The 11241-nt window shown below is 38.9% G+C and overlaps 2 protein-coding genes across 2 annotated transcripts; both read left to right on the plus strand.

Annotated features, from left to right (window-relative positions):
* The first annotated feature begins 308 nt into the window (after window positions 1-308).
* LOC148071299 (specifically androgen-regulated gene protein) lies at window positions 309-2137 on the plus strand. Its single transcript, XM_087800994.1, has 3 exons — window positions 309-413; window positions 480-666; window positions 720-2137. The coding sequence occupies exons 1-3, from the start codon at window positions 309-311 to the stop codon at window positions 1775-1777; spliced, it is 1350 nt and encodes a 449-aa protein (XP_087657120.1). The 3' UTR covers window positions 1778-2137.
* A 3414-nt stretch (window positions 2138-5551) lies between these two features.
* On the plus strand, window positions 5552-11112 carry mmp19 (matrix metallopeptidase 19). Its single transcript, XM_087800780.1, has 9 exons — window positions 5552-5676; window positions 5858-5943; window positions 6624-6754; window positions 7612-7818; window positions 7888-8133; window positions 8733-8858; window positions 9707-9871; window positions 9928-10055; window positions 10663-11112. The coding sequence occupies exons 1-9, from the start codon at window positions 5581-5583 to the stop codon at window positions 10891-10893; spliced, it is 1416 nt and encodes a 471-aa protein (XP_087656906.1). The 5' UTR covers window positions 5552-5580; the 3' UTR covers window positions 10894-11112.
* Window positions 11113-11241: the final 129 nt, after the last annotated feature.

Genomic DNA, 11241 nt, shown 5'->3' on the forward strand with positions numbered 1-11241 from the left:
TCCTCAGTAACCGCCGGGATCTCAAGACATTTCATTGTTCCATTAGCTGCGGAGGACGTACTGGCCGCTGCCAACTAGTGGCTGGAAGTTTAATTGCAGTTTTAACCTATCATCATCAGGGTAATAATTTAATACATTTAGAAAAATAATGAGTAATGTGATTTTTTTCCCCAAGAAACATTATTTCATGAAAAAACAAACAATAAAAAGTGTTTTTTCAAATAGCATATACATTGAGATTGTAGGTCAGCATCATATTGGTTCCATTATTGTTTCTTTTCCAGGGTATAAAAAAGAACCTGGACACGATGCCTAGGAGCAACACTTGGCCCGGCGGGTCGGACCAGGAGACCGCGACTGGGGTGGACAGTGCCGGCAGCTGCGACAGTGTCGTCAGCGCAACTTCTGCTTTTGTGAGTAACTCGACCGACAACCTTTTCCTGCTGATGAACATCTGACCAACCATTGTCATGACTCAGAGCGATGACAGTCTGGAGTACCTGTCGGCCGAGGAGAAGGCTTGTCTCATGTTCTTGGAGGAGACGATTGAGTCGTTGGATGCTGAAGACGATAGTGGTTTGTCCAACGATGAGCTCGAGATTTCGTCCAATCCTGGAAACAATGGTGTCAACATCTCTGCCCAAAAGAGCAGGAGCCAAGTCAATGGTAAACTAAGCTCCAGACATGCTAATGTGTTATAACATACGTTTTTTTCAAAGGTCTTCAAACGCATCACTCCATGGATCCCATCAAGGAACATGTAGAGACCAAACCAAAGCTGAGCTACATGGTTCCGACACCGTTCGCGCAGGCCAGCAGCTCAGTTGGTCCAGTTCCTCGTCCTAAAGTAGGCTTTCTTCTCGATAGGAACCCCAGCTTCAAACCGAGTCTCGCTCCTTCCAGCATCAAACCGAGCCCCTTACAAAGCAAACCTGAAGTTCCTCTTGAGGTCAATGTCCTGATTCAACCTCCGACTAAACCCAAAGACGTATCATTTCGTACGACCGAAGGAGCCACACCCAGAGGACCTCTGTCGTATGACGCTCTGGTCCACCTCCAAAGGAGCGCCTCCACCAAGAAAACCCCTCTGTGTCCCACCGTGGATCACACCATAGACTCGGATAAGAAGCCACCGGCCGTCATGGAAAGCCGTCGCTACGGAAGAATTGACAGAACAAACGCGGAGGCTTCAAGATTCGTGGCTGCTCCTCCAGCGGTGGCTCCTAAACCTAAAGCAGTACCTGTGCAGGAGAAGGATTTGACGGTGACCTCGAGACCTTCTTTTTGCTTGAAAAAAGCTTCCGATCCAAACACGGTGAGAAGGGAAGCTTTACAAAAGCTGGGATTGCTGAAAGACGACGAGAATCCTCCACCACTTCCTCTGATATCCGACGACAGATCCTCCAAGGTTTGGTCAAACTCCAATCCTTCCAGAGCCCCATCGTTCTGCTCTTCTCAAGAACCTAAAGCCAGGCTGCTTCAGAGCAGCGCCAGCTTCCACCACACGCCCCGCGGCGAGCAACAGCCCGTGGCATCCAACGGTGTCCTCCACCACCGACAGAAGTCTTCCAGCCTGGAGCGATCCACGTCCCAGTACAACTCTAGGAACTACAACGAGTCAAGATTCGTCAAGACAGCCGAGCCCATCCAAACCACCCCTCCAGCCTCGTCGACTCAGAGACCCTCAGACGCCGTGGGTTACTCGGTGATGATCGTGCCGGGGATGGGGGCCGATCGGAAGGAGGCCCTCAGGAAGCTGGGCCTGCTGAAAGAATGACACTATCAAAGAGGCGGAGTCTGCCAGCATTAATGGTCAGAGATAGTTCAAGGGTGCGATGGGATTAAGGCGGGTCAGGAGGAGGGTTGGCAAACTGAGCAAAAGACAATTTAAGGACTTAATCACCTTCTTTACACGATAGAGCACGTACACAATAACAGACATGTTTTCTCTACGACACACTGTTGAAAGTATCCTCGTACCTCGTCAATTCAGGCAGTTTCACACATGTGCCTTTGGAAGTGAATATCAATGTGACATTTTTATTTTGCATGCAGTGAACCCCGGACAGCTTGAAGAGTGTTTATCCGACCTGAACCCTAATTATTGTTCCCACCAATAAAAGAAAACGAAACACAATTGCTGTCCACGTTGTTTTCTCTTTTTATTCAGCGGTCACAGTCCCATGTTTACTGTAGGGGTGACCGAAAAAAAAAGAAAGTTTGCTAAATTAGTTTTTTTGAATATAAAATAGTAGAAAAATTGCATTTTATTTCATTTGTGAGTTTTAAGTCGTACAATAACAGCGTGGATATGCAGCATTGGCGAAGTCGTACCATCAACAGGTAAGATAACTTATATATAATGAATTTAAAATTGTAATAAGTATTTTGTATGACCTTATTCTCGTAATTAAATTTAATAAAAAACATATTTGTGTGGCCCGAATACTCCCTCGAACAATTACCTATGTTTGTAAATACTTTTTTTAATTTACGTTTTAATACTTGACACATTTGTACTCAATAAATTATGTATTTGCTACTAACTGTTTAACTTGAATATTTGTACTTAACTTGATTACTTTTTACTTGATTACTCATGTGTTATAGTATTTTTTATTTGAGTATTTTTACTCAATTACAACTGTATTCCACTACAATCCAAGTACTTTTTTTTAACTCTATTAGTTTTACTTAATTATCTTTGTACTCAATTAATAATATATCACAGTACTTTTCTAACTTACGATCCTTAAACTCTGATCTATTAGTTATACCACAAATCTCTAAAAGTAGATTTGGAGCCAGGTTTTCAAGCCCCTCTGCTGTGGAACCAACTACCGGCTTCAGTCCGGAGGGCAGACACTCTCTCTATGTTTAAAAACAATCTAAAACCTTACTTTTCGATAAAGCCTATAATTAACTGTTTATCTTAGCTGCTATAGGCTGAGAATGCTGGAGGAGTTTTAGACAACAAGCTCTATATATCCTTCTTTTCTGCATTACATTCATCACCTGTGCAGATTAAACCCACACCTTTTTATTTCTCTCCCGGAGCCCCAGGGCTCCACCTCCAGAGCTGCTGCTGATCCAGGATCTTCACCACGTCATCAGATCCCGAGTTCTCTCCAGCACCTCCATGGACTCTCCTACACTCTCCTCTTTTATTTCTCACTATATCCTCTCTCACTCTTCTCCTTATCCATCTGTCTACCCCCCCATCCTTCCTCCCAGTTTTTTCTCGCCATAGCTCACTGCACAGTGTTTCGCTTCTTGCTCATTGTTGAATTGCTGGGATCTGTTTTTCCTTAATCAACTATAGTCTTACTTCAACTGTATAGTGTCTTGAGATAACTTTGTTATGATAAGACACTTCAAATAAAATAACATTGAATTGAATTGAATTGAATTGAATTAACTTAAATATTTTAACTGGATTATATTTGTACTTCATTACTAGTATATCAGAATTTTTTATTTTTTTTTACTGATTACCTTTATACTTGATTACTTATTTACTAATGTAAGTAAGTAAGTAAGTAAGTAACAATTGTTTGTAAAGCACAAATTATTACATTTTGACCACAATACATATGTATTTTATTACTTATGTTAGTAAGTGTTTGAGGGATTAGGGCTTTTTGAAGAAAAAAAAATTAATTAATTGAACATTTAAAAAATTACATTAAACTTTTTTTGAAAAGTTTTGAAAAATGTTTAAAAAAAATAGTTTTTTGTGTTTTATGGTTAGAGTCGAGTCAGGGTTTGGTTTACAGTTTAGGTTAGGGTTCAGATTTGGATTTTGAGTTTAGTTTAGGGTTAGTGTTCGGGTTAGGGTTAGAGTCACAGTTAGGGTTAGGTTTAGAGTCTAAGTTATGTTAAAGTCTATACTTTGTTACGGATTTATCGATCATCCATGTAAGGACAACAACTAGCAAGTCGTTTCATGAGAACCCAGGTGTCACATGTTGTTTGTATTCCCAGAACCTTAATAAAGTTCAGCTGAACTAAAAAAAAAAAGCTATTTAAATGACAACCATTGCTTCGTGAGAGACGATCGTCATGGCAAACTGTCATTTCCTCCATCTGTTCATTAATAACTTTTGTGGAACCACAAAGACTTTCAACATCCCAGAAGTGTATTCGTAAGCATTTGTTTATGAGAAGTAAACATGATTCATTTTGATGAAGTCAAGATTTAGTTTTCAATAAAACTTTATCTCTGTCAGAGGATTCAGAAGAGTTGCATAGTAGTGTTCTTCCTCCCACTCCTGTGGAAGATGGATGGAAATTCTATTTATTCTCTCAGTTTGAAAAGGTTGACAAGGTTGGCAAGCAGCCAATGAGAAGGTTTAGTCTCGTGACGTCGAGCGTACGACCATCTTGACTGCATGTGTGTGTTCGACTGTCAGTGCAACATAAAACACTATGAGACTAGAAGATATGTTACATATATATAAATACATGTGTGTTTCTGTTACACAAATTAATCTCTGATTTTCCAGATATCTGACAGACAGGGAGTGAAAATGCTACTTTTCTAGTTATGCTAATGCTATTGCTAAATGCTACAGCAAAACTAGCATGTAGCATTTTTAAGTATTACTTTAATAAAAAAGACTGAACTTAATTTTCCGGATGAAGAAATGGCAAATAAATGTATCCAAACCTTTTTTTAAAATCTGTACGCAGGTACGAAACATAATACCCTAATAAAAAACACAGATTAATATGATTCAATTGGTAAAATGAACCACATCCTGGGTTTTGTACATTCACTCGTGACCTTTTTTCACAGCCCTCGTCTGGAAAACACAACAACAATCAACACTAGTGTTGTGTTTGTGCGTCAGGTCAGGAGAGTTAAAGTGCAGGAAAAGAACAAGTTGCTCCTAATATATGTCATTAAACTTGTCTTGAATGTGAAGATTGAACCTAATGACATGTGTTTCACAGACACACACTTGAAGTGTCTGACCCAGATACACAAGGTGTGGTGATGATGACGATGATGAAGGTGATGAATGGACACAGACCATTATTGATTGTGAATTTGGGATAAGTAAGTCCTGGTCTTAAGATTAATGATTATAAGTGTGTGTGTGTGTGTGTGTGTGTGTGTGTGTGTGTGTGTGTGTGTGTGTGTGTGTGTGTGTGTGTGTGTGTGTGTGTGTGTGTGTGTGTGTGTGTGTGTGTGTGTGTGTGCGACTTTGTTTGATTGACTGTGTATAGGTGTTCATGTGTTTGCTTGTCTTCATGTTTGCCGGTGTGTGTGTCTTTGTGAGTTATTAGATTTGTCCATGTGTGTGTGTGCTTGACTGTATTTGTGTGTGTGTGTGTGTGTGTGTGTGTGTGTGTGTGTGTGTGTGTGTGTGTGTGTGTGTGTGTGTGTGTGTGTGTGTGTGTGTGTGCGCGCGCGTTGGTGTGTGTGAGTGTGTGCATGTGTGAGTTTCTGCTGCTCTCTCATTCTTCAGAGGTGGATCATCTCTGACTCACACTCTGGGCTGAGATTTAAAACCCCTGGAGTTCCCCAGACACACACTCTTAACACCACAGCGTCTGTAGGTCAGAACCATCGAGATGGACCTTCCACAGATCCTGGTGCTGCTGCTGGTCCTGACGCACAGAAGCTCCTACTCTGCAGTTGTGCCGTGGACGCAACAGAAGGAAGCGCTGGTGAATAACTTTGTTATTTTCTTTATTTTCTTCAGAGTAGATTTAAAAAAAAAGTTCATAAGAGTGTGTGAACGTATGATCGTGTGTGTGTGTAGGAGTGTGTCTTTTGTCAATTCTTTCTCTTTTTAGTTGTTCCACTTCTACATTTAAAATCAGTTTTTATTCACGTTTGACTCCACAGGCGTTTCTGAAACAGTTTGGTTACCTGAATGATCCTGCGGACCCCCTGAACCCCTTCAGCCAGGAGGAGGTCACTCAAGCGCTCAGGTGACTTCTGGACTTGCAGTTATTAAACACACCACGTAAAGGCGCTGTCGTTCAATAATGTGTTGCTGTACAGAGAGAGCTGTAGTTCTAAATACCTTCTGAAGGCACTTCAATTTAAATCATGTCATTAAAAGTGTCAAATGATAAAACAAGAGTTATCTGAACACACTTTACAGTAGAACACATACTGTATCTTTCTTAAAGGGACAGATCATATACTGTGGATGTTGTTAAGGGCCGTCGAGCTAAAAAAAAAAGTCACTTAACATAAAACAAATAAAGACAAAAAGGTGTTTTAATGATATGACATTTTAATAAACAAGCTATATTATTTTTGTCTTGTAAAAAAGGCTAATTTTTTTTTATTATCATGGAAAAAGAAAATACAGGCCAGGATGAAGGAGGATTGGTCCTTAAAAATATATATATATATATAAAAACAAATAAAAAATTTTTTAAAAAGTCTAACAATCACCAAATAAAGTTGGTTTTTGATGAGAAGGTGTTTTTTTTGGTGTCAATATTTTTGTTGTAAATAACAGATTACAGATCAAAAAAGATGATTTTTTTTCCACATCCATAAGGGAAGAGATATAAATACAAAATACAAAAAACAGGCACAGTGTGAACTGCTAGTGTCTCAACACAATAGTGTTCCAAACATCTGCTGTGATTTTCAGGGTCTTCCAGAGAGTGAACGATCTGACTCCCACTGGAGAGTTGGATGAAGCCACCATGAGTGTGATGAGGCGACCGCGCTGTGGTCTGGAGGATCCTTTCAACATGAAGCACAACAAGTACAGATTCGTGCGTGAGTCAACTTGCTCAGTGTTGTTGTTTTCATGACACACTTCAACAACATTTACACAACTTTTTTTTATGATAAGAAACAACTCTTTGATTCCCCTCTAGATCAGGGGGTGATCAGATTTACTCAGGGGCCACAGTTTATTCTGAAAGAAGGAACAAATTAAATGAGCTTTAATCAGATGGGAAAACTTCAAATAAAAAAATGTAAAATGCATTATAAATCATCTTAAGATGAAATTTACGTTGGCCTGGAAGCGCAAAAAACAATTTTATGAAACAAATGTATATGTTAAGACATCAGATTTCTTCATTTGTTTCACTAAATTGTTGTTTTTTTGTAATTTAGTTTAAGAGTTTGTACATTTGTTTTACTAGATTGTAATTTGTTTCTGTGTTTGTAAACTAATTTAAAAAAGTGTTATTTAGTTCCAGAGTTTGTCGAATTGTTTGTTGCTCAATTTGTTTTAAAGAAATTGTAAAAATCAGAGATTATCAATTAATTTCATTAAAAAAAACATTTTATATTTTCTTAACATAAAAAAGAAAATTCAAAAGATTAAGTGACATCATAAAAGCTAAATGAGCTTAAGTTATTTAAAGTAGATTGTGTAATATTAATATTTACATTTCATTTACAAATATGATAAAGAACACTTCGAAAATATTCCTCCAATAAGTGTCTTAAGAGAAAGAGATAAAAAAGGTAAATAATAAAAACAACATTTTAACATTTATAAATGATCATTTTTAATTGTTTTTGTGTGACCTCCATAGGGGTTGCAGAAATACAGTCAAAGTCACTTTGTGTGTATAACAGTTGTGTGTAACAGTTGTGTGTAACAGTTGTGTGTAACGTAGGTCGCTGGAGGAAGAAGAGTCTGACCTACCGCCTCTACGACTACACACCTGATATGAAGAAGCCATCGGTGAAGGCAGCCGTCCAGTCGGCCTTCAGTTACTGGAGCAACGTGACCCCTCTGACCTTCACCGAGGTCACCGACGGACCAGCGGACATCAAGATCAAGTTCCACGCCAAGACCGGCTTCTGCCCGTTTGACGGTCCCGGTAGGTGGTCTCGTGGTTTCCACGGAAACGGCTTGTCCTCCATCTTCGTGACCTTTAACCTCCGTATAGGATCCGTGCTGGCCCACGCCGAGTACCCGGAATCCGGGACGGTCCACTTCGACGAGGACGAGTTCTGGACCGAGGGGTCGTACTACGGCACCAACCTTCGTATCGTGGCGGCTCACGAGATCGGACACGCTCTGGGTCTGGGTCACTCGCAGTACAGGAGCGCCCTCATGGCCCCGGCATACTTGGGGTACCGGGTCAACTTCGCGCTGCATTCTGATGACGTGCGAGGAATCCAGGCCCTGTACGGTGAGAAGTCCAGTTACGTTTAGTCCCAGAGAAAACCCAACTCTCCCCTCCTGACTCTCATGTTTCAAATGTTGTGTTTGTGTTGAAGTCCCTCATCATGACCATGTTTTCAACTTATTACGTCATAAAGTTCTCCCTGTCTGAAATCTCAGCGAACGAAAGGTTACGAGAGCAAAGTCCATTAAGACGTAATAGCTTCACTCCGCCATTTTAACCACCAGGTGGCAGAAAAACACGTAAAAAACCGGATAATTTAGTTCGTAAAATGTTTGAGTTTTTTTTTTTTTACAACAATAAAATAAAATAAAAATATTAAGCTACTATATTCAAGAATTTTTATTGAAGCTGAATCCCAGAAATGTCTTTTACCATTTTCTCCAACTTGTGTTGACTTTGACGGTCATTTATAAAATAAAAAATAAGGCTTGTTTTAAATTTAATTTAATTTGAAGAAAAATTTAAGAAAAAACATGTGGCAGCAGAAGATGAAATTACTTTGGGTAAGAATGTGAAAAAAACAGTTTGTTTTGTTTCAAATAATACGTTTAAAAGGCAGAATTTAGTATTTTTGTTTCTGAGAAATATACTTTCTATTGAAGGTAAACCGATGCCTCGCACCTTGCTCGAGCCGACCTCTCCTGTAGCTCCAGAACCGACAGGAAGCAGCAGAGATCCAGAGCTGGTTCCAGACCCGTGCACAGCCTCCCTGGATGCCATCATGTTGGGTAAGATCTCTATACGTCTACATATCTATATCACGGTTATTGTCGTTTAATACTTCTATTTCCTTTCAATAGAAATTTCCTGATTTTAAATATTTTGTCAAAAGATTAAACTAAGATTAAACCAAAACGTTTTTTATTAGGTTGTATTTTCAAAACTGGAATAAAAGAAACAAAATTGAAAATAAATAAAAAAGATTAAACGTGTTTTTATTCAGTTAATATACTCAAATAAATCCATATTTCCTCTGGAATTTTAGTTCAGTTATAGTCAGACACTCACTAAACTAAACTATGGAGCCAATAAATTATGACTAATATTGTTTATATAATCAATTATTTGATGCAATATTTCATCTAAACACCGAACCATTAAATAAATCAATAAATTGACGGTAAACTTCCCGAACAAGACTCTGATATGAGACCAATAATAATCATTTTACATTAAATAAAAAAAATAGAAAATGGCTTTATTTTTCACATTTCCTGAAGTTTACAGGCAGATCAATAAAAACAAAAGGATATTATTTTTTACACAAATGGATGTGTTGTGATTCTCTCAAGTGACCCATGAGTAAAACAATGTCAGTCGAAGGGAAATGTTGTTTTCCTGTCTTAAAAAGAGTTGATCTTTACTCCATTAATTCAAACAACAAAAACCTTCTAAAGCTGGTGGAAGTTTTCTTTGTCATAATGATAAAAGCTACATTTGGTGTTTCCTAACTTTGATGTGAAGGTCTTGTTCTGTGGTGATGATCCAGTTTGAGGTCTTCTTTCAAGATGGAGTCTTCATCCGACTCGAGCTTCTTCCTGGTCATGAGAAACTGATCTTGTGATTCTGTGTGCAGGTCCGGGGAAGAAGACGTTCGCCTTCAGCGGTGACTACATGTGGACCGTCTCAACTTTGGGCCACAACAAGCCCCTGAAGATCAGCTCTCATTGGAGGGAAGTCCCGGGGAACCTGACCGCCGCCGTCCACTCCCAGAGGACCAACAAGAGTTACTTTTTCAAAGGTAAATCCAGTGGTTTTAACATCTGGTCTTGAGATGGTCAACATCTACTGTGTCAGGGGAGAAGGTGTGGCGCTACACCAGCTTCCGTCTGGACCATGGGTACCCCAAGCAAGTGAAGCGAATCCCTCACGACATAGACGCAGCTCTGTACCTGGAGAAGAACAAGAAGCTGGTTTTCATCAAGGTGAGCGACACTAGAAGTGACATCGGAACATTGTTTGGTTGAATTTAACATTTAACATGTTGAAAATTAACATTTTTAATCAAGCTTAAAATAAAAATAGATATTAAATTACTGTATGGAAAGGTTTAATAATAATTTAATTCAATAATTCATACATTGAGGGGTTGAATTAATTTTGGTTTTGAATGTAATTGAATTTAAAAAAAACAATTTTTTCCAAATAAATGTTTTGTTTGTTTTTTTACACATAGATTTTGATCTTCTGAGTCTTATGATTCATTTATAAAAGTTGAAATGTTTTTTTTTCCAATATCACTTTTAATATGAAAATGATTAAATTAATTTTACAAGTTGAAATGTAGTTTTTACACACTTACATGAAACAGTGGTTACAGAAGGTAAACCGACCCCTTTCGATTTTTCAATCTGTTTCATTGCAGCCATTCGCTAAAATCATTTAAGTTTAAGTTATTTTTTTCCTCATTAATGTTCACTCACCACTTCATCTTGACAGGAAAAAACTGAAATGTAGAAATCTTTGCAAATGTATTAAAAAAGAAAACTGAAAAAAAATCCCATAAGTATTGAGAGCCCCTGCTGTGTCCAGGGCTCTGATCACTGGCAGTGGGATGAGCTGAGGTACAACGACTTGAGCTTGTACCCCAAACCTTTGGACAAGCTGTTCACCGGGGTGCCCTCGGACATTGACGCCGCCCTCACCTGGACCAACGGCAAGATCTTCTTCTTCAGGGGGGACAAGTACTGGCGGGTGAACGAGCTGCTGAGGGTGGATCGAGGGTACCCTCTCAGCAAGAAGGAGCGCTGGATGAGGTGCTGATGGAAGGAGTGAGCGCCTCATGTTCGCTCAGGCCGAGCAACTCACGAGTCCTCATGGAAAACATAAAACCCTGAACGTGACATGGAATAAACTAGGTTTGACAAATGACATGAATCCAACCGGGCAAGATATTTTTGTATATTCAAGATGATATCACTGATCATGAGTGTTAACAAATAATGCAGATTTAAAAAAAATAAAAGTTTCTTATTACACCTTTTTAAATTTGGTTAGTATTTTTTTTTAAATGGTTAAGCAAACTTAAGAAAACCCTACCTTTTTTGTTACCCAAGTTTAAAAGAAATTAATTTGGTTACCCAACTTAAAAGTCCTTTTTTTTTTAAGAAC

This window comes from Callionymus lyra, chromosome 10 (assembly GCF_982586985.1).
Source record: "Callionymus lyra chromosome 10, fCalLyr1.hap1.1, whole genome shotgun sequence".
Taxonomy (NCBI): domain Eukaryota; kingdom Metazoa; phylum Chordata; class Actinopteri; order Syngnathiformes; family Callionymidae; genus Callionymus; species Callionymus lyra.

What these genes read in the sequence shown, in the direction of transcription:
- LOC148071299 (XM_087800994.1), top strand. Translation starts at nt 309, where the DNA reads ATGCCTAGGAGCAACACTTGGCCCGGCGGGTCGGACCAGGAGACCGCG. An exon ending in TCAGCGCAACTTCTGCTTTT is followed by an intron (nt 414 to 479) that starts GTGAGTAACTCG and finishes GTCATGACTCAG; the next exon opens with AGCGATGACAGTCTGGAGTA. An exon ending in GAGCAGGAGCCAAGTCAATG is followed by an intron (nt 667 to 719) that starts GTAAACTAAGCT and finishes TTTTTTTCAAAG; the next exon opens with GTCTTCAAACGCATCACTCC.
- mmp19 (XM_087800780.1), top strand. Translation starts at nt 5,581, where the DNA reads ATGGACCTTCCACAGATCCTGGTGCTGCTGCTGGTCCTGACGCACAGA. An exon ending in CTGCCCGTTTGACGGTCCCG is followed by an intron (nt 7,819 to 7,887) that starts GTAGGTGGTCTC and finishes ACCTCCGTATAG; the next exon opens with GATCCGTGCTGGCCCACGCC. An exon ending in CCTGGATGCCATCATGTTGG is followed by an intron (nt 8,859 to 9,706) that starts GTAAGATCTCTA and finishes TTCTGTGTGCAG; the next exon opens with GTCCGGGGAAGAAGACGTTC.